Raw genomic sequence first — 23,245 nt, 5'->3', positions numbered from 1 at the left:
TGTCATACTCATATCCATTTTGAGCCTGTAGCCACTGCACAATAATTTCTTTCTGATAATTTGCGGTTGGGGCTTTGTTCAGTATTGCCAAATGATATGGAGCATTGTCCATTACAATTGTTGTAGGTACAGGAAATTGTTTTAAAAGGTTCCTGAAGCACTCAACAAATTTTGTGTGATCCATATCTTCATGGTAATCACCAGTCTATTTGATCTAAAAACTAAAAGTGCGTCGGGGACAAAACCGCTGGAGGAGCCTGCATGGACCACAATTAATCTTGCTCCTCTTCCCATCGGCTGACGGCCGCTACTGCTGGGTGTGTTATCCGTCCAGCATTTACTGACAGCTTCCCCGGGATTAACCCACATTTTGTCTAGCCAAATTATGGAATGAATGTCTCTGTCCATAATTTTGTGCAAGTAAATGCTTCGAGCGGTAACAGTATGTGCCCTTTCTAACAGTACTTTGTGTCCGTCTAGCATTTTGTAATGGAAACCCATATTTTTTAGCACAATTTTTAGTGATGTTTTACCACCCCTGAAGAGTTCACTTTCTTTTAAAGAGACTAATAACTTAGCTACAGTTGGATACTCTTTTCTGCTGTAGTAAGCATAAACATGCCTGCGAATTGCATCAGTCTGGAAAGAATCTAAATCTGTGATAGGACTAGGCTCCTTTTTCTTCTTTCCCAGGGTTGTTAAAAATGTATTATTTGATCCAGACAGCTCGGAATCATTACGGCTCACTTCAATATCATCCAAGTTTAGTAGTAATACTCCCTTACTTACTATGGTTCTTGCACTAATTCCAAGAGTTTTCAACGTACGTTCCACCACTTTATCGGCAGGAATTGATGGCTGTCCATGAATGCTTACATAGTTTTTCTCCTGCTCATAAAACTCTCGAGTTCTGTGTAGTAACTCCAGTGTCTGGCTGTTTAGCGGCACCCCTCGACACAAAGGAGTGTCACTAGGTGAACGAAGTCTTTTCGGTGGCATTTTCCAAGTATGTAACCTCACAATGTAACAAAAGTCACAACAATATAGAACACATTACAACAAAAACACACAGTAAACAACATACAATTCATGTTGTTTACACATTCACTAAACAAAGCCGGCAACGCAGGAACTTTGATGTCACAGCACATGAGTAACAGCAGTGCTCACTGCGCTGTGATTGGCTGGCGCCCCACGCTGAATGTCTAGTGCCTCTCATTCTTCACTTGTTACAATGTTACGCTGCCAGCTTCATACGCAAACGTCAAGTGCAATGTTTCAGCGGCCCGGGTATAGTTACTGCAGAACGTGAATTTTACATAGGTGTTTGTTTATTGTTACCGGTACTGTACTATTTTTCTGGATCATTGTTAGTAGAAAAACTCCCTTGTTACATTGAAACAAGTGGTCACTGTATGGAAAAAGTAGAATATAAATTTTAGCAGCTACTGTTAGTGAAGTTTAATCTAATGGCACATGTTGTTTCAGAATTTTTAATTAAATATGCAGTAATCATTTTTATTTTTTAGAAACGTGAAGACTTTTTGCCTAGTTCTTTTCATGACATGTTAGCATGATTTGTAACTGTCTTCTGTTTTCAGTTGCGGCAACTTAAATGATCTGACAGAAATTACTCTAGTAGCCACACTCATTCTGCTCATTGTGTAGTGTTACAACAGCTTTAATTTAATTTCACAGTCATTTACACAAATAAACACGTATTTTTGAGTGTTAGTACTAAGCCACTGCCTCCAAGACAATCAAAAAGGCAGTGGCTGAGTGCTGACACACACAAATGGTCACACTGGTTTCTCTCTTCATTCCAATCATGTTCAGTGGTGTAAATAAAATATGGAAGCAAAAGTCTCTTGTGAAACCGCATTAAAAAGATATTCGTGTTCTAATGTGAGACTTGTTATTGACAATCATTATAAAATAGTGGTAACTAAAACTTGAAACACAATATTTTTGAAATGAAATTAAAGCTGTTGTAATACAACACAATGAGCTGAAGGAAGGTTGCTACTAGAGTCACTATTGTCTAATAGTGATTATGATTACGGCAATGACTCAGCATACTTCCCCACCTTTCAAACATGACGAACCTATAATATAGGTGGCCATGACCCAACACACAAACAATGAAAATCTTGCTTTCCATGCTAATGCTACATTGCATAATCAATGACACTGCATATAGTCTGAATTTTCTCCTTTGTTCCAAATCTGACTCTGAGCAGAAATCTGTGTAAAAATCAGTGTTTGCTTAATTCACCATTTGTGAGAGAATGACTACAAACAAATATTTTCTTTTCTATCATTATAGTTGTTATATTCTGGCAATTTTGCCATGTTCTTTTTGGTACAATAAAAATTAAAGTTTGACTTATTCTGAGATGTTTCATTGCTCTAGGCTACAGATGATGGCAAAGATTTTCTGTAAGAGAAAATTAAAGTAGATGATAAAACTGCAAAAAATAGTTATTGAGTGGATTAACAGCTGGATATTCTTCAAGAATATACCCACAAAGAATAAGAAGCAGCTAGTTATTGATTTGAATACTTATTTAGACAGCATAAAGAATTATTCATTTAATTATTGCTTTCTATGCATCATGTTTAAGGGAAGAAACTTCAAAGTTGTGAAGTGATTCAATATACCATAGCACAAAGATGCAGCTACTCTAAACTGCATCTGTAGACTAAATCAACTATATTATTTAATGATCTGTAGTTATTTGTAAAGCTCATTTGCCCTAATTGTTATGAAAAGGTCTTATTTTAATGACAGATCACAGCTACGAAAGTAAATTTTAATTCCGCAAAAATGTAAGATTACTTTTTATTTCAAGCCTGGATTGCAGGCACAACTAATGTATCCTTCAGCATGTCCCTATAATGGTATGAAGTGAAATACTCGTGCTGTAGCTTTATAATCTCCACCTTTAGTGCCTGCCCAATCATTCAAGTCGCACTTGTTTGTCTCTTACATACAGCACAAACCATCTGAAGGATAGTAGCAGTAAAGAAAAATTCCAGCAACTCTTGGATGAAAGGCTACCAGATAAATATCCTGAAAGCACTGAAGAACATTGGGTGACACTGAAGGCTGAAATGACATTGGCTGATGAAGAATCAGTTGGATACTGCAAAACCAAACAGCAAAACTGGTTTGATGAAAATGACCAAGAAATTCAGGCACTACTAAATAAAAAGAGAAAGGAATACCACACTTGGAAGAACAATCCTAAGTGAATTATCAAGACCAGAGAATATCAAGAAGCAAAGGCAGAAGTTCAAAGGAAAACTCATGCTCTGAAAAACAAATGGTGGACTATGATATCTCAAGAAATGCAACATCTAGCAGAAACTAATAACAGTCAAACTTTCTTCAGCATGGTGGAAACTGTATGATCCAGTAACTCAAGGTCTAAACCCAACTGAGTTAGGAATGGTTCCACTGAAGGCCAGCAATGCCATTACAACATGATGTAAGGACCACTTCCATGAACTCTTGATAAATACCCAGAGATCAATGAAACAACGCTTTCCACAATTCAAAAAAGGAAAAAAAAAAAAAACACAAAACTTCATCTTGGTGAAGTTCTTTCTCCACAAGAAGTTTAAAAGCTATTAAGCAGCTGAAAAACAACAAAGCCATTGGATAAGATGGAATCCTTGCAGAATTTTTTCAAGGAAAGTGGATGAATCCTCACTGAACATTTACTAATGTTTGTTGTCAAAATATGAAGCACTGAAACCATTCCTCCCGACATCAGAGAATCACTGATTGTTACCAAAAAGACGACTGAACCAACTGTGGTTACTACTGTGGAATATCCCTTTTATCTGCTGCAGGAAAAATGCTTGCTCAGATTCTGTCCAACCACCTGATACATCTCAATTGAAGACTAGTTGCCTGAAAAACAGGGTGGATTTTGACCACCACAGATATGATCTTCTGTGCCAGACAAATGCAGGACCTTTGCAACTAATGACATCATCTGTACGTGGATTCATAGATCTTGCCAAGGCCTTCGACTCAGTCAAAAAAGATGCCTTGTGGAATATCTTAGCTGAAATACGCTGTTCTGTAAAGTACATTTGTTAGACTGCTGCATGATAACAAGAATGGCATGGTTCTTGTGAAAATGCCCCAAAGAGAATTTTGAAAACACAGTGGGAGTGAAGTGTGGTCGTGCGGTACCTCTCACTTTCTTCTCGATATTTATGGGAACTACACTTCATCTTGTCGATGCGAAACTGCCAAAGGGCATAGAAATAGAATATAGCACAGGTGGTAGTTTGTTCAATCTCGGTAGACTACATGCCAAGACTAAAGTATCCATAGCTGGCCAATGTTAACTCAAAAAGTTAACTTCGATAAATGTTAAAGCATTACTTTACAGGAGATTTATCGGAAGGTAAAGTTAATCATTAACTCATAATAGTGAGCTTTACATATTCTTTTTACAGCTACAGGCTCCGCTGTTGATATCTGAATGAAAGCCAAAGATCAATTTTTCTTTTTGGGTTTCCTCAACTGCACCCTGCTTTCACTGTTTCTTCGAACTGTACGTACTGTGATTCATGTGCTCTTCTTACATTTTGTTTCAAATTATTAAAGCTCAAAGTGTGAGCCCTAAGTGTTCATTTTTAGGCAAACTCAGTTTACAATTGAAAAGTATTTGTTCTCTTGATTTGGATACAAAATTAACATAATCACTTAGGTGCAGCCACAGATTTTCTTTAGTTGTAAGCTGGAATCCTATTCCATGATTTAGTTTCCTCAGTAAATCTGCTAACAAAAAGTAGTACTTAACAGGAACTCGGTAAAGAAACAACAATAACCAGAGAACACCTAGTTATTCTCACTTGTGCTCAGTTGCTTACCTCAGTTGTGCGCATCCCGGTGTAGCCCACAGCCACATGACCTGAACTTGTCAAAAGATGATTCCCGCAGGCAGCATAGCATCATTTTTGTCATAAATAGTGGGTACCTAATTATCAATTAATGGACTCAGAGAAAGTTAATGGCAGTTAAAGAGCCCGTTAATATATGTATTTTTTAAATTGACTTACAAGTTAACCCATTACTCGAGAAGTTAACTTTGTTAATTAATGGATTAACAGTCTTGTGCCCAGCTGTGAAAGTATCCATTACAACCATCATTGAACTTCAATATGCTGATGTTAATGTCATTCTTGCTAACTCAGAAGATCTACAAGCAGTTGTAAATACATTTGATGACGCATATACGACTATCGGACTAAACCTTAACATCCAGTAGAAGCAGATCCTATTTCAGCGTGAACCTAACTATGTATTGCCACATGCCTAACAATTGCAGTATTAGGCAGAATTCTGCGGAACATAGAATACTTCCCATACTATGGCAGCTATCTTTCAGCAAACGCAGATATTGATGCTGAAATCCAATGCTGCCTCCTATGCGCCAGTACTGCTTTCAGTTGTCTTTTGGTAAGTGTCTTTGGTAATCACAATATCAACATCAAGACCAAGCTCTATGTATACTAAGCTGCTGGTATACCATGCCCTACATATGGGTGTGAAGCACTGAATACTTACAGAAGGCATTTTTTGAAAAAGGTACCATCATCGCTGCCTCATAAGGATCCTAAGGGTGAAATGACAAGATCGGTGCACTAACATCAGTGTTCTGGAAGAAAAAAACTCTATTAACATTGAGTCCTGATGATTAAGAGTCAACTCAATTGGATGGACCACATTCTTCATATGCCCCTTGTTCATATGCCCCTTTACCAAAACAAATTATGTATTTCCAGCCAAAGGATGACCAAAGAAAACTAGGAACACCACACAAAAAAACAATACAAAGCTCTATTAAAGGACAATATGCAAAAATGTCAAATTTAAAAGTTACTGGCAAACTACTGCACTTAATTGTCCAGTATGCTGTTGTAATGTTTGGGAAGGAATTCAGCGCTTCAAACAAATGTACAGAAAACAGAAACTGACAAGCACAGTGCTAGGAAACCATGGGAGCTCCTGAAGATAAGCAATTCTGTGCAGCTGGTCCCCACCAAAACAAATGTGTGTCAACAACAGACATTCTATATGAAATCCACCAATGGTCTGGTTCTTGATAGTTCAGATTTTGATAATTTTTTGTAAATTTGTAGTAGCAGTTGTTGCATGAAAAAACTGAAATTAAAATTTTAAAACCTCTCCTTTTTGAGTTATTAATTCATAAAACCTCCAAAATTGTGATTTTTGTTAGGTTTTTAAACATAAAAATCGCCATCTCTCAAAATCTATTCAACATACAGATGTAAAATTTGTATCTTTTCACCAAATTTTCTTATAAACTTTACAATACTAATTGACAATATTCATAACAATGCAAAATTTTCTCAGGTTAAATTATTTTTTTAATTTTGAAAATTTCAAAATTGGATTTATTTTTTGTTTTTGGAAAAAAAAAGAAAAGAAAGAAAGAAAATCCATGTTAGTCACACATTATTTGTCAATGTGTGTGCCAAATGTGCTCCACAGTCTGGAGGGCTTTGGAGTTGTTACGCAGATGTAATATATCAAAAACCAAATAAGACTCCCCAGTCATTATTTTTTATTTTGTGACAATGAATTTATTACATTATTAGAATTATACACTTAAAATTTACACTGAAGAGCCAAAGAAAGTGGCACACCTGCCTAATATTGTGTAGGGTCCCCGTGAGCATTCAGAAGTGCCGACTTATGTCTGAAGTAGTACTGGAGGGAACAGGCACCATGAATCCTGCACGGCTGTCCATAAATCCATGAGAGTACAAGGGGTTGGAGGTCTCTTACGAACAGCATTGCAAGGTATCCCAGATATGCTCAATAACATTCATGTCTGGGGAGTTTGGTGGCCAGCAGAAGTGTTTAAACTCACAAGAGTGTCCCTGGAGCTGCTCTGTTGCAATTCTGGATGTGTGGGCTGTTGCGCTGTCCTGCTGGAATTGCCCAAGTCCATCAGAATGCACAATGGACATGAATGGATGCAGGTGATCAGACAGGATGCTTATGTATGTGTCACCTGTCAGAGTTGTATCTAGATGTATCGGGGGTCTCATATCACTGCAACTGCACATGCCTCACACAATTTCAGAGCCTCCGCCAGGCTTCAACAGTTCCCTGCTGACATGCAGGGTTCCATGGATTCATGAAGTTACCCAGGTGAGGCATCATCAAGTCATCAAGGGTACACAAGTGGGCCTGCGGCTCCAAAAGCCCATATCGATGATGTTTCACTGAATGGTTTGCACACTGACTCTTGTTGATGGCCGAGCATTGAAATCTGCAGCAATTTGTGAAAGGGTTACACTTCTGTCATGGTGAACGATTCTCTTCAGTCGTCATTGGTCTCATACTTATAGCATCTTTTTCTGGCTGCAGCAATGTCTGAGATTTGATGTTTTACTGGATTCCATATATTTACGGTACACTCGTGAAATGGTCGTACAGGAAAATCTCTGTTTGATCTCTACCTCGGAGCTACTGTGTCCAATTGCACATGCACCAACTACAACACCACATTCAAACTCACTTAAATCTTAATAATCTGCCTTTGTAGCAGCAGTAACCTATCTAACAACTGTGCCAGACACTTGTTGTCTTATATAGGCGTTACCGACCGCAGCGCCATATTCTGCCTTTTTACATATCTCTGTATTCGAATACACATGTCTGTCCCATTTTCTTTGGATTTATGAATAATTTCCTTAATTGTACCTTCACTTTAAAAATACATTGTTGTTGTTGTGGTCTTCAGTCCTGAGACTGGTTTGATGCAGCTCTCCATGCTACTCTATCCTGTGCAAGCTTCTTCATCTCCCAGTACCTACTGCAACCTACATCCTTCTGAATCTGCGTAGTGTATTCATCTCTTGGTCTCCCTCTACGATTTTTACCCTCCACGCTGCCCTCCAATACTAAATTGGTGATCCCTTGATGCCTCAGAACATGTCCTACCAACCGACCCCTTCTTCTGGTCAAGTTGTGCCACAAACTTCTCTTCTCCCCAGTCCTATTCAATACTTCCTCATTAGTTATGTGATCTACCCATCTAATCTTCAGCATTCTTCTGTAGCACCACATTTCGAAAGCTTCTATTCTCTTCTTGTCCAAACTATTTATTGTCCATGTTTCACTTCCATACATGGCTACACTCCATACAAATACTTTCAGAAGTGACTTCCTGACACTTAAATCTATACTTGGTGTTAACAAATTTCTCTTCTTCAGAAACGCTTTCCTTGCCATTGCCAGTCTACATTTTATATCCTCTCTACTTCGACCATCATCAGTTATTTTGCTCCCCAAATAGCAAAACTCCTTTACTACTTTAAGTGTCTCATTTCCTAATCTAATTCCCTCAGCATCAACCGACTTAATTCGACTACATTCCATTATCCTCGTTTTGCTTTTCTTGATGTTCATCTTATATCCTCCTTTCAAGACACTATCCATTCCATTCAACTGTTCTTCCAAGTCCTTTGCTGTCTCTGACAGAATTACAATGGCACCGGCAAACCTCAAAGTTTTTATATCTTCTCCATGGATTTTAATACCTACTCCAAATTTTTCTTTTGTTTCCTTTACTGCTTGCTCAATATACAGATTGAATAACATCGGGGAGAGGCTACAACCCTGTCTTACTCCCTTCCCAACAACTGCTTCCCTTTCATGTCCCTTGACTCTTATAAGTGCCTTCTGGTTTCTGTACAAATTATAAATAGCCTTTCGCTCCCTGTATTTTACCCCTGCCACCTTTAGAATTTGAAAGAGAGTATTCCAGTCAACATTGTCAAAAGCTTTCTCTAAGTCTACAAATGCTAGAAACGTAGGTTTGCCTTTCCTTAATCTTTCTTCTGAGATAAGTCGTAAGGTCAGTATTGCCTCACGTGTTCCAGTATTTCTACAGAATCCAAACTGATCTTCCCCGAGGTCGGCTTCTACTAGTTTTTCGATTCGTCTGTAAAGAATTAGTGTTAGTATTTTGTAGCTGTGGCTTATTAAACTGATAGTTCGGTAATTTTCACATCTGTCAACACCTGCTTTCTTTGGGATTGGAATTATTATATTCTTCTTGAAGTCTGAGGGTATTTTGCCTGTTTCATACATCTTGCTCACCAGATGGTAGAGTTTTGTCAGGACTGGCTCTCCCAAGACCGTCAGTAGTTCCAATGGAATGTTGTCTACTCCGGGGGCCTTGTTTCGACTCAGGTCTTTCAGTGCTCTGTCAAACTCTTCACGCAGTATCGTATCTCCCATTTCATCTGCATCTACATCCTCTTCCATTTCCCTAATATTGTCCTCTAGTACATCGCCCTTGTATAGACCCTCTATATACTCCTTCCACCTTTCTGCTTTCCTTTCTTTGCTTAGAACTGGGTTTCCATCTGAGCTCTTGATGTTCATACAAGTGGTTCTCTTATCTCCAAAGGTCTCTTTAAGTTTCCTGTAGGCAGTATCTATCTTACCCCTAGTGAGATAAGCCTCTACATCCTTACATTTGTCCTCTAGCGATCCCTGCTTAGCCATTTTGCACTTCCTGTCGATCTCATTTTTGAGACGTTTGTATTCCTTTTTGCCTTCTTCATTTACTGCATTTTTATATTTTCTCCTTTCATCAATTAAATTCAATATTTCTTCTGTTACCCAAGGATTTCTACTAGCCCTCATCTTTTTACCTACTTGATCCTCTGCTGCCTTCACTACTTCATCTCTCAAAGCTACCCATTCTTCTTCTACTGCATTTCTTTCCCCCATTCCTGTCAATTGTTCCCTTATGCTCTCCCTTGAAACTCTGTACAACCTCTGGTTCTTTCTGTTTATCCAGGTCCCATCTCCTTAAGTTCCCACCTTTTTGCAGTTTCTTCAGTTTTAATCTACAGGTCATAACCAATAGATTGTGGTCAGAGTCCACATCTGCCCCTGGAAATGTCTTACAATTTAAAAATTGTTTCCTAAATCTCTGTCTTACCATTATATAATCTATCTGATACCTTTTAGTATCTCCAGGGTTCTTCCATGTATACAACCTTCTTTCATGATTTTTAAACCAAGTGTTAGCTATGATTAAGTTGTGCTGTGTGCAAAATTCTACCAGGCGGCTTCGTCTTTCATTTCTTAGCCCCAATCCATATTCACCTACTACGTTTCCTTCTCTCCCTTTTCCTACTACCGAATTCCAGTCACCCATGACTATTAAATTTTCGTCACCCTTCACTATCTGAATAATTTCTTTTATTTCATCATACATTTCTTCAATTTCTTCATCATCTGCAGAGCTAATTGGCATATAAACTTGTACTACTGTAGTACATGTGGGCTTCGTATTCTATCTTGGCCACAATAATGCGTTCCCTATGCTGTTTGTAGTAGCTTACCCGCATTCCTATTTTCCTATTCATTATTAAACCTACTCCTGAATTACCCCTATTTGATTTTGTGTTTATAACCCTGTAGGCACCTGACCAGAAGTCTTGTTCCTGCTGCCACCAAACTTCACTAATTCCCACTATATCTAACTTTAACCTATCCATTTCCCTTTTTAAATTTTCTAACCTACCTGCCCAATTAAGTGATCTGACATTCCACCTTCCGATCCGTAGAATGCCAGTTTTCTTTCTCCTGATAATGACATCCTCTTGAGTAGTCCCCGCCCGGAGATCCGAATGGGGGACTATTTTACCTCCAGTGTATTTTACGCAAGAGGATGCCATCATCATTTAATCATAGTGTAAAGCTGCATGCCCTTGGGAAAAATTACGGCTGTAGTTTCCCCTTGCTTTCAGCCGTACACACATTAATACTCATCAATACTATCAATTATCGGTGATGTAGCTGTTATTACTTAACAATGTGGTAATTGAGTGCCTTGCAAAGAAAATTTTTTTCCTCGCCAACAAGGTAGATATTAAGGTGATCCACTAACAATCTTACTAGAATCTATGATTGTGTAGTGGAATTTTATTTCAAATGACGTAACCTAGTTCTTCCAAGCGCAGTGACAGATTGTTGATGTAATGACAGTCTTTTTCCAGTGTAATCTGAAGCTGTACGTAGCTCTTCAGGTCATAGTCTATTTGTTCTTCCTGTGGTAATTGCGGTATTTAATTGACAAAGTATGAAGTTTAGGTTTACAACTACTTTTTCATTTCTTGATAGCACAGAAACCATCCACCATTTATTGTCATAGGCACAGGAAAGAAGTTCTGTAATCCGTTCAAATGCTGCAGTGTCTGGACCAACTTGAATTTTATGAACATTAAAATCCTTGGAATCATAAACATATATTTTTGGCTTCCTCATAGGTATAAATTCACAATAGTTTTTGAGTCCCTGTGATGGCTGTGGCTTTATAAAATCTTTTTGCCAAGCTCTGTTTTTATGCTGCATGCTCATCATTTGTCACATAGAAAAAGTGACTGATGGCATACATGCTTTATCCCACTCAAACATTAAGAATAGGAGTGATTGTTTATATTTTATTATATATTGGTTTTACATCACACACAGTCATTGTACAAATAAGAACTAAACTAATGTAAATTAAAATATATAACAAATGAAAAATGCATACTATCCATAACATTATTTATATTAACTGTTATGCAGTGAGGTAACAAAGGTCATCTGATTCCATTTTGTGTCGGACCTGCTTTTGTCCAATGTAGTGCAGCAACTCGACATGGGATTGAGCCATGCTACCTCTGTAGCCGTCCATAATTGTGAAAGTGTTGCTGGTTCAGGATTTTGTGCATGAACTTACATCTCGATTATGTCTCATAAACATTTGATGGGATTAATGCCAGACAATCTGGGTGCTTTGTCCAGAAAGCTCTTCAAACCAATTACAACCAATTGTGGCCCAGTGAGATGGCGCACTGTCATCCATAAAAATCCCATCATTGTTCGGAAGCATGAGGTCCTTGAATGGTTGCAAATGGTCTCCAAGTAACCAAACATAATCATTTTCAGTCAATGATCGGTTCAGTTGGACCAGAAGACCCAGTCCATTCCATGAAAACACAGCCCACACCATTATGGAGCTAGCAACAGCTTGCATAGTGCATTGTTGACAACTTGTGTTCATGGCTTTGTGGGGTCTGAGCCACACTTGAATCTTGCCATCAGCCATTACCAACTGAAACTAAGACTCACCTGACCATGCCATGGTTTTCCATTCATCTAGAGTCCAACCGATATAGTCACGAGCCCGGAAGAGGCGTTGCAGGCTGTTAGCAAAAACATTCGCATCGATTATCTGCTGCCATAAACCAAATTTTGGTGCTCTGTCCTAATGGATACATTTGTCATAGTCCCACACAGATTTCCGCGGTTATTTCACATATTATTGTTTGTCTGACAACTCCCATGCATCTAGTGCCAACTACCATTTTGCATTCAAAGTCTCTTAACTCCCATCGTGTAGCCATAATATAGTTGGGAACCTTTTCACATGAATTACCTGAGTACAAATGACAATTCTGCCAGTGCACTGCCCTTTTGTACCTCATGTACGTGATAAAACTGCCATCTGTATATGTGCATATCGCTATCCCATGACCTTTGTCACCTCAGGGTATGGTGTAGTGTATTACAAATCTAAAATGATTAAGTGAAGTGTCCTAGTACTCAGTACTTTCATTTTAATGATAATTTTGTGAACCAGCTTGCAAACCAAGTGCAGTTGAGATACCGTATGCAATAGAAATAACAGTAAAGTAAAATTTATTTCCATAGGTTCTCTGTGGAATACCATCATGAAATTTGGCGCACGCATTAACAAACAGTGTACAACTAACATATTTTTTCCAAAACAAAAGAAAGTTCCGATTTTGAAATTTTCAGAATTTAAATATTTTGGTTTGGGAAAATTTTGCATTTTAATGAATTTGGTCAAGCAACAAAAATTTTTATAGCCTATAACAAACTGAATAAAATGGTATAAATTTCAGGCCTATATATCCGATACTTTTTGCAATATGGCCACTTTGAGGTTTCGAAATGTTGCAAAAATTGCAGACTCAAAAATGAAACATCCCAAAAACTTTAATTTGGGCTTTTATCTTATATTGACACATAGAATAAAATTACAAAATTCTAAATCATCAGGGTTTGGATTTATTTTTGTATTAGTTGATTTCAACTGTGGAAAAATCTGCAACTCTTAGATTAGCCTGTACAGTTACTTAAGATCTCATAGAAACTGAGTTTTGAAGACAATCATGCTCATCAGCGGATGATAGCCCATCATCACACACAATGAAATATTCTGCTGAAAAATTGTTTGATTAATTTTATGTTAAAATCCGTTTCATATTGAGTTTTAGTATGAATCATATGATTGTATTTACCATTTTATTATTCTCTCATGCACTTATTTGTACGTTTGTAATGTGATGTGTGTTCATAACCATTTTCTCTCTCTTGTCTCTCTCTCTCCAGGTATCGTTGGGCATTTGTGGGTAGTTCTGAGCTGTCAGATGTGGATAATCAAGGACTAGGTGAAACAGCTCGTCCGCATGATTTTGTTCCTCACATCAAACGGATAGCTCATTTAATGGATATAAAGGTAGCATATATTAGCTGTAAATATAAACTGATTGCATATTATTGGGTTAACACATAAGTTCATAATGGTTTTCCATAAATTTAATAAACACAACATACACATATAACAGAGGCTTTAGTCATCAATAATATATTCTTCTTCGCTATTTACAACAGGCTGCCAACACTGATATAACTTTTCAATTCCTTCACACAGTTTTGAGGTGAAGAACTCATTGAATCATTTTCAGATTGCATTTTCATCCAGAAAGGAAGTCCTTTGAAGGATGTGTGATAGAATGTGGAAATGGTGAAAATCTGAGTGTGCAAGATCAGGTGAATAAGGTGGATGCGAAATTACTTTCCAACCCAACTCCTGTAACGTATTTTTTGTCAGTCTAGCAAAATGTGAGCGAGTGTTATTATGGAGTAGCATCACTTCATACAATCTTCCTGGTTGTTGTTCTTCGACTACATCTGCAAAATCTCTCAGTTGTTGACAATACGTCAGCAGTGATGATTGCACCTTGGGGAAGCAATTTGTAGTACACCACACCGTCGCTGTACAAAAAAATGGTTCAAATGGCTCTGAGCACTATGGGACTTAACGTCTGAGGTCATCAGTCCCCTAGAACTTAGAACTACTTAAACCTAACTAACCTAAGGACATCACACACATCCATGCCCGAGGCAGGATTCGAACCTGCGACCGTAGCGGTCTCGCGGTTCCAGACTGTAGCACCTAGAACTGCTCGGCCACACTGGCCGGCGTCACTGTTCCCCCAGATGCATAACATTTTTGCGATTTTGGCATACACCAGATTTTTGAACTTTCTGCATTGCATGCAAGCATCGCCATCACAGTCATCACATTTGCCTGTTTTTGAGTACACTGACATTGAGCATTGTGGATTAATACGTTAAAACGATATTCACCACAACCCAAACATCTTGAATGAAGAGAGTCACTGATGTCAAATTGAGGCTCCTTAAAACAAGAAACCTTTTCTTAATGTGCTGTGTCCAGTGACATTATCTCCATACGTGGCACAAATGTTTCTGGCTGACTCCACTGCTATAACCCTTCTATTAAACTCAAACAGCAGATTGTCAGAAATGTTCCGATGTATTCACTTTGAACTCCATTTTCTAGTGTCCACAGCTCTACTCACTATCTCCAAATGATAATATGTGAACTCAAATAGAAACAGTGAACTACAAATAAAAAATATCAATCGGTAAAGCAACTGGAATACCAACATGCAAAACAAGAACGGTACGAACTGATACACCATAACATGGCGTGTATCTGGCAACAGTTTTTTATAGTATGCATAAAAGACGTATCCAAAATGTAGTTGTAATTGCTTCTGCACACTGCACGTTCAGAGAGCAGTATACATACAGTGGCAAGTTGGCTGCATGTTCAAATTTATTAATACAACCTCAAAAGGATACAGTCTGTAACCAAGGCAGGCAATGCAGTGGTTGAGACTCCAAATTCCTATTATGTGAAATGAGATTAGAACTCACATGTGAATATAAGTTTTTCTCAGGATTTGTCTAAATGACTGGAGGACACATTCTTGACTGATTACTTTAATAGGGCTATGGCCATTTCCCAAACCCAGTTCCTTATCTCCAACTGACAAGAAGACCACACAGAAATTGCATTTTTGTAATTTTCCATGTTTATGGTTCAGAACTCAAATATCAGTCTTTCCTAACATTTTGATGAAACTCTAAAAAATTCTCAAGCACATTGACTTTGATGTCTTTCGAGCACCTTTAATACCGTATTTACTCGAATCTAAGCCGCACTCGAATCTAAGCCGCACCTGAAAAATGAGACTCGAAATCAAGAAAAAAAAAATTTCCCGAATCTAAACCGCACCTGAAATTTGAGACTCGAAATTCAAGGGGAGAGAAAAGTTTTAGGCCACACCTCCAAATCGAAACAAAGTTGGTCCATTGTAATACGAGACACTATTTAGGTCGAATGAATGACTATACAGCTACAGTAGGTTCGAGTCGTAAGCTTAGCAGTTAAGCTTTACTAGGTAGCCATTGCTATGCGTCACGCGCTCCGTCCGTATTTATACGGGTACGTTTCCTTTTTCACGTGCTTCGTCTGGTTTGAATTGATTGCTTATTTTGCTTTGATCTGGTAAGTGCCGTTCTCTTTGTTGTAGGTGTTTACGTCACTCCAAGCTGAAAATGCATTACTGTACTGTGTCATGAGTTGTTTGTCTCATTCTGATAGTGCGTGTTAACGGTCTGTCGCCGCTCGCGGCATGGATTGCTTTTGTGTGCGCTAACACCGCTTACAATAAAAAAAAAAAAAGAGAGAGAGGAATTGTCTCATTTGCGAAACAATGGCAAGAGACTGCTATTTTTTGTTACTTACACTGCTGCTTTCTTTGATAATGATCAACAAGAACCAAATAATAGACTGCTTTTGGTAGAAGGCGTTCTGAACGAGAGTTTAGCGAAAATTTTTCTCCGTTTGAAAATCTTTGCAGACGCCTCTTTAGTACATTACATTCTGCACAGAAATTAGTGATCTAAGATTTAAAAATCGAGTCAATTGCCGTGCTTCATTTCTGACTGTATCACTATTAGGCATAAGAATAATACGAATATAAACATGACATGATATGTATATTCTTCCGCGTTTGCTGTTGTCTCACCCTAGTTTCGTAGTTTATTAGGCAGACAGGATTTAAATGAGATAGCAGCAAACAAGAAAGAATACACGGCAAAATATTTATATTCGTATTATTCTTATGGCGAAGAGAATACTGTATGTGATTCACAATTCATAAAAGTTCCTATTAGCAACCATCTCTTCTCACAGGTAGGAAAAAATTCAGAACGTAGGGTTGACCATATTGACAAATCATCACAGTCTTGCCAGTCGGATTTTCGTAGTACATTCAACATTGAAATGCTGCTACATTCGAAGATGAACAATACGGAATTTGTATTTACTTCGTGGATAATGTATAAAATGCAGTGATCGAAACTCGGGGCGGAGAAGAAGGCTCATCTTCCACCCTTTTTTTTTTTTTAATTTATTTACTGACGCGGAGGTTTTGGCGCTAGTATTTATCTTTGTGCCGGCAAAGCATACCTATGCAGCGCTACATATATTCGACGACGGAAATCAGTTGTGGCGGCACCTACCAACATTTTTCAGAACTTCCGCGTACTTTGCACTCGATTCTAAGCCGCAGGCGGTTTTTTGGATTACAAAAACCGTAAAAAAAGTGCGGCTTAGATTCGAGTAAATACGGTACTCTAAACTAAGTTCGATTTTCCAAAAGGCAGTGTGGTTCTGTGGTAGGATGCCCACCAGCCATGTTGGGGGGTGGGGCCTGGGTTTGATTGCCAGCCAGTTTAAATTTTTAGTCAAAAGTGATGTTTTACAAGCCTTTCTGTGAAGCATAAAATACATAAAGATGGGGAAAAAAAGAAACAGTAGGGGTCGAGACTGGTAATTGCTGGATCAAGTCTTATTTAGGTCATCCCATCCCCGCTGAGTTCGAATACCTCTATTTAAATATGAAATTCATCAACATATGCTAATTAATTTGCATTTATTTGTCACTTTTACCAAGAATACATGTCTTCTTATCTTTAATTACGTATTGCACACAAAAATTCAGTTTTCATAGCAAATATAAATTCTTGATTACCAGTCTTTTATGAAAGATTGTTAACAAAGATTGCTTGAATTTAAAAACAGGGGCATATGCCTTTGATTAAAAATATACCATGGCTAGAAGTCAAAATTGGGCCTTCCACATGGCAGGCTAGTATTCTAACATAGAGCCACACAATCCATTGAAGAAGAAACTTGGTTTAGGGTATTAAAGATACTCTGAAAACTTTGAAGTTGATTTCCTCGAGAATTTTTGAGGGTTGCATTGAACTGCTGTGGCAGAGTGATATCAGAATTCTGCACTTCTCCTACTGTACAGATAAAAAATATATAATTCTGATGGTCGTGTCTCCTTGTGAGCAAGAGCTCTGCCTCTAATGATAGAACTTAAATAATTTTCTGTTATGGTTTGTGATCAGATACCAGTTGCAGATACTTATAGATGACCAGTGCGGACTGTAATCAGCATATGGCACGAAAACTTGCTGATATTCTAATGCATTAATGCAGAACCGATTAATGCTGGGATAAAATTACTTAATAGTTGATGTCTGTCACTTGGCGCTACAGTGTTGCCATATCAGCTACTGCACAATTAAAGACAACACACAAACATGTTGGGTCACTTCACATGTGCTGAAATGCTTTTCATTTAACATAGAGCAGCGTTAATCGGTTACGCAGTGAGCCCCCCCCCCCCCCCCCCCTTTCCTGTTCTCTTTTAAGCCAAGTATTAAATTAAGGTACAGTGTGGCAGGTACACATTACATTTATAACCAATCATTAGCTAATGCTTCTGATGAGGTAACATGAGCACAATTCTAAGCACTAAATCACACCTTAGTTCAGTCAGAACTCCTTCCCCTCCTCCCACCCCATACAAATCGACCATCTTGAATAGTTTGTTCACAATGCAGTGAGCATTTGACACACATTTAACTAAACTTTATAATCTAATGTGGACTATTCATATGCTAGATATCACACTCATTTTTTGGAGGGTATGTAGTACCAGCTCTATCCATAGCAGACTTTAAATGGCCAGTGATTGAATTGCGACAGACAATGCATTTTGTAGCCCTGAATTTACACTCATGTCTTAACCACAACCTCTTGACGTACAATGTATTGAGAAAATGGCAGTTTTCAACCTGTGGCAGAACTATTAATCACACTTGCTTTGCTCACAGATTTTAAAGCTGACCTGTATGAGTGAACTTAAGATGGAAAAAATTCAGTTTCAGTGCTAAAAGCGAACTGTAACTTCCCACTTTGCTACATTGGATGTCACAATACAGTCCTGGTTGGAACTCATTTACAGGCTATTATTCACACAAGCAAATACCAAAAGAAGGAAGAATAATGATACAAAGAAAAAATAAGAGCAAATAAAAAAGTCAATATGATGCAAAAAAATAAAAATAAAAAAATAAATTAGATTGAAAGCTGTTAATTGAAAATAACAGAGTTACTTTGGTCAAGTCTTGAAAAACAAAAAATATTATCACATATTGCAACATTCAAACCTGCCTACTTTTCACCATAGACTGTGACATTACCATTGCACTGCAGAACCGGTTGAAATTATGTCGTTATATTTATACAGGGTATATAGAGCCAGTTGCAACAATTGTTTTATGTCTTCAAAAAAATCAGTTTCACAACGTGTCATATGAAGTTTACCTACTGCAGGCCAATCTCTGTGATGATAATTAAATATGTGAAGCTGAATCGCGTCTTGTGCAAAAGAATCCAGCAGTCTTTGGATAGTGGTGTGTATGAAATTTGCGTTATTTCATTACCATCATGTTGTCTGTCTGTGTGTGTGTGTGTGTGTGTGTGTGTGTGTGTGTGTTGTTTTGGGTGTGTTTATTGTGTGTGATGAAATGCGAAATAAAAGGGCTGGACCCAGGACTCAGGCTCCAAACACAACTTGTAAAAAAGCCAGATAGTAATTGGAAGTTAACTGACAGTTTATTGAGACACTTTGACAATGGAAAACAGTTCAGGAGTGATGTTTGCATGAGTGCTCTGGTTGGAGACAGACACCTCCAACTGTGAAGTGTCAACTATCAAATAATTTTAAACAGACTATAGTTGGAAACTTTTGGCTACCACGTGCAAATCTAATGCCATGAATGCAAGAAAGTGGTATAGAAATGTTTCAGTGTGTAATGGATTAGGAATGCGATGTGGGCAGAGTAGTTCAAATAAATGAGAGGCATAATGTTGATTTTTAATATTAACTAATGCTTACACAATTTGTTCAATACAAGCACTGAAGACTTTGATGAGATGCTGCACAGTGTCTGTATATATTATTTTGTATCATTTAAGTTGGAAATCAAACACTTTGTATGTTGTCCCTAGTGATCTTTGTCCTACAGGTGAAAATGTTAGTGACACAACAGTGAACGATAGCATTAGATGCAGTCTTTCTGAATGTTTATATGATGTAGGCTTGAGAAAAGTATTGACCTGCTACTACAAATGACAGAATAAAAACCGCGAATGAAAAGAAGCCCTGAGATATAAATGTTTACAATATTTTTTTTGTTTTTCTTGATGTTCCTCCAGTAGTTTATACATAGTGTAATATATGTAAGAACCTCATAAAGAATAAGGCCCCATGTATTTCAAATGAGCTTATTTACAGCTTGAACTTGAGAATAAATATCACCAGCTTTCTCAGGAATGCTAAAAGAATGGTAGTTATTCTGATACCCTGACCTTAAAATCTGTATTAATGCATTTACAACAGTGGTTCCCAAATGGGGGGAGCATGACAAATTTATGGGGAGGAAGTGGGAGAGAAGACACATCAGAAGAATAGAAGTATGTGATCAGACAGATCGAAAATTTTATAATCTTATTACAGTTAGTGACTGCATTTTTTTTTCTAGAATTGGCAGAATCAGGTGTGCCTACACATTACTAAGTTATTACTGACACAATACATTCTTTGGTCTGGACCTTGCATTCGTAACTGCCCGTTGTGCTCTATAGAAGTAAATATAATTTTTATTCACTTTTTGCATTGAGCAAAATTTTGGTTAAAAGAAGATTTCTATAATGAAGACTTTATTAAGCATGGATTCACATTTTTGAAACAATGTCCAACTGCCACATTATGTTGTGTGTCATAATGCCCTCAGTAACGATTCATTGCGGCCTGTGTGTCTGGAACATCATACAACAACTCACCTGGCATAGAAAAAGTGTCTTTTGTTGGAAAAAAAAGTTCCTTAAATCACATGAAACTGAATTCTGATTGTATGTTTCAACATGAAAATGAGAAAGTTATTAAAGCATCATGTGAAATTTTCTCTCTTAACAGCAAAAAACCTCATACTATGGGTAGGCATTAATCAAACATCCCATTCTTGAAGCAGCCAGAACTGTTTTTGGAGAAGGTAGTCAGCGAAAAATGGACAATATCTACTTAAAAGACTGAAAATGTCTCCCTTTTTTATTTTTATTTATTTTTTTTAATTTTTTTTTTCCTTGCAGCAAGACGGTTCTACTGATATGGCTCAACAATTACTTAAAAGTGTTGTTGTTGTTGTTGTGGTCTTCAGTCCAGAGACTAGTTTGATGCAACTCTCCATGCTACTCTATCCTGTGCAAGCCTCTTCATCTCTGAATAACTACTGCAACCTACATCCTTCTGAATCTACTTAGCATATTCATCTCTCGGTCTCCCTCTACGATTTTTACCCTCCACGCATCTCTCCAGTACTAAATTGGGGTCCCTTGGTGCCTCAAACGTGTCCTCCCAACTGAGCCCTTCTTCTAGTCAAGTTGTGCCACAAATTCCTCTTCTCCCCAATTCAAGTCAATACCTCCACATTAGTTACGTGATCTACGCATCTAATCTTCAGCATTCTTCTGTAGCACCACATTTCAAAAACATCTATTCTCTTCTTGTCTAAATTGTTGTTTATCATCCGTGTTTCACTTCCGTACATCGATACACTCCATACAAATACCTTCAGAAAAGACTTCCTGACACTTAAAACTATATGCAATGTTAACAAATTTCTCTTCTTCAGAAACGCTTTCCTTGCCATTGCCAGTCTACATTTTATATCCTCTTTACTTCGACCATCATCTGTTACTTATTAAGTGTCTCATTTCCTAATCTAATACCCTCAGCATTACCTAATTTAATTCAACTACATTCCATTATCCTCCTTTTGATTTTGTTGATTTTCATCTTATATCCTCCTTTCAAGATAGTGTCTATTCTGTTCAATTGCTCTTCCAAGTCCTTTGCTGTCTCTTGACAGAATTACAATGTCAGCGGCAAACCTTAAAGTTTTTATTTCTTCTCCCTGTACTTTAATTCCTACTCCAAATTTTTCTTTTGTTTCCTTTACTGCATGCTGAATATACAGACCAAATAACATCGGGGATAAGGTACAACCCTGTCTCACTCCCTTCTCAAACACTGCTTCCCTTTCGTGCCCCTTGACTCTTTATAACTGCCATCTAGTTTCTGTACGATTTGTAAATAGCCTTTTCCTCCCTGTATTTTACCCCTGCCACCTATAGAATTTGAACGAGAGTATTCCAGTCAACATTGTTGAAAGCTTTCTCTCAGTCTACAAGTGCTATATACGTAGATTTGCCTTTCCTTAACCTATCTCCTATGAGAAATCATAGGATCAGTATTGCCTCGCATGTTCCTACTTTTCTTCGGAATCCAGACTGATCTTCCTCAAGGTCAGCTTCTACCAGTTTTTCCATTTGTATGTAAAGGATTCATGTTAGTATTTTGCAGCTGTGACTTCTTAAACTGATAGTTTGATAATTTTTACACCTGTCAATACCTGCTGTCTTTGGAATTGGTATTATTGTACTTTTCTTGAAGTCAGAGGGTATTTTGCCTGTCTCATACATCTTGCTCACCAGATGGAAGAGTTTTGTCATGACTGGCTCTCCCACAGCTCAATAGCTCTAACGGAATGTTGTCTACTTCCAGGTCCGTGTTTTGACTTAAATCTGTCAGTGCTTTATCAAATTCTTCACGTAGTATCATATCTCCCTTCTCATCTTTCTCTGTGTCGTCTTCCATTTCCATACTATTGCCCTCGAGTACACCTCCCTTGTATACAGATCCTCTGTATACTTTTTCGACTGTCTGCTTTCCCTTCTTTGCTTAGGACTCATTTTCCATCTGAGCTCTTCATATTCATATAGGTGGTTCCTTTTTCTCCAAAGGTCTTTTTTAATTTTCCTGTAGGAGTATCTATCTTACATTTGTCCTGCTTAGCCATTTTGCACTTCCTGTCGATTTCATTTTTTAGACATTTGTATTCCCTTTGGCCTGTTTCATTTATTGCATTTTTATATTTTCTCCTTTATCGATTAAATTCAATGTCTCTTGTGTTACCCAAAGATTTCTGCTAGACCTTATATTTTTACCTACTCTTCTGCTGCCTTCTCTATTTCATATTTCAAAGCTACCCATTCTTCTTCTATGGTATTCCTTTCCCCTGTTCTTGTCATCGTTCCCTAATGCACCCTCTGAAACCCTCTGCAACCTCTGGTTCTTTCAGTCTATCCAGGTCCCATCTCCTTAAATTCCTGTCTTTTTGCAGTTCATAACTAACTGCTATCGAATTCCAGTCCCTCATGACTATTAAATTATTGGTTCCCGTAACTATCTGAATAATTTCTTTTATTTGATCATACATTTCGTCATTCTCCTCCTCATCTGCAGAGCTTGTACTGATGTTGTGGGTGTGGGCTTCACGTCTGTCTTGGTGACAATAATGTGTTCATAATGCTGTTTGTAATATCTTATCCACGTTCCTATTTTTTTATTCATTATTAAGCCCAATCCTGCATTACAGTTATTTGATTGCATATTTATAACAGTGTATTCACCTGACCAGAAGTCTTGTTCCTCCTGCCACCCACTTAATAGTATACTGTTGATTTGTGGATGAGAAGAACTACTGTTTTCTGAGAACTTGGAAGAACATAGT

General features: G+C 37.8%; 1 protein-coding gene across 1 annotated transcript in view; it reads left to right on the top strand.

Annotated features, from left to right (window-relative positions):
* The window catches only part of LOC126160489 (protein dopey-1 homolog), a 328,138-nt gene that overhangs the window by 299,166 nt on the left and 5,727 nt on the right, over positions 1 to 23,245 (top strand). The window contains exon 30 of the mRNA XM_049916952.1: positions 13,484 to 13,610. Within this exon, the coding sequence (XP_049772909.1) occupies positions 13,484 to 13,610 (127 nt within the window). The remainder of the gene's footprint in view (positions 1 to 13,483; positions 13,611 to 23,245) is intronic.

The sequence above is a fragment of the Schistocerca cancellata genome, chromosome 1 (assembly GCF_023864275.1).
Source record: "Schistocerca cancellata isolate TAMUIC-IGC-003103 chromosome 1, iqSchCanc2.1, whole genome shotgun sequence".
NCBI classification, from domain to species: domain Eukaryota; kingdom Metazoa; phylum Arthropoda; class Insecta; order Orthoptera; family Acrididae; genus Schistocerca; species Schistocerca cancellata.
The sequence above is the reverse complement of the archived record's forward strand: the minus strand, read 5'-3'. Positions and strand labels throughout refer to the sequence as shown.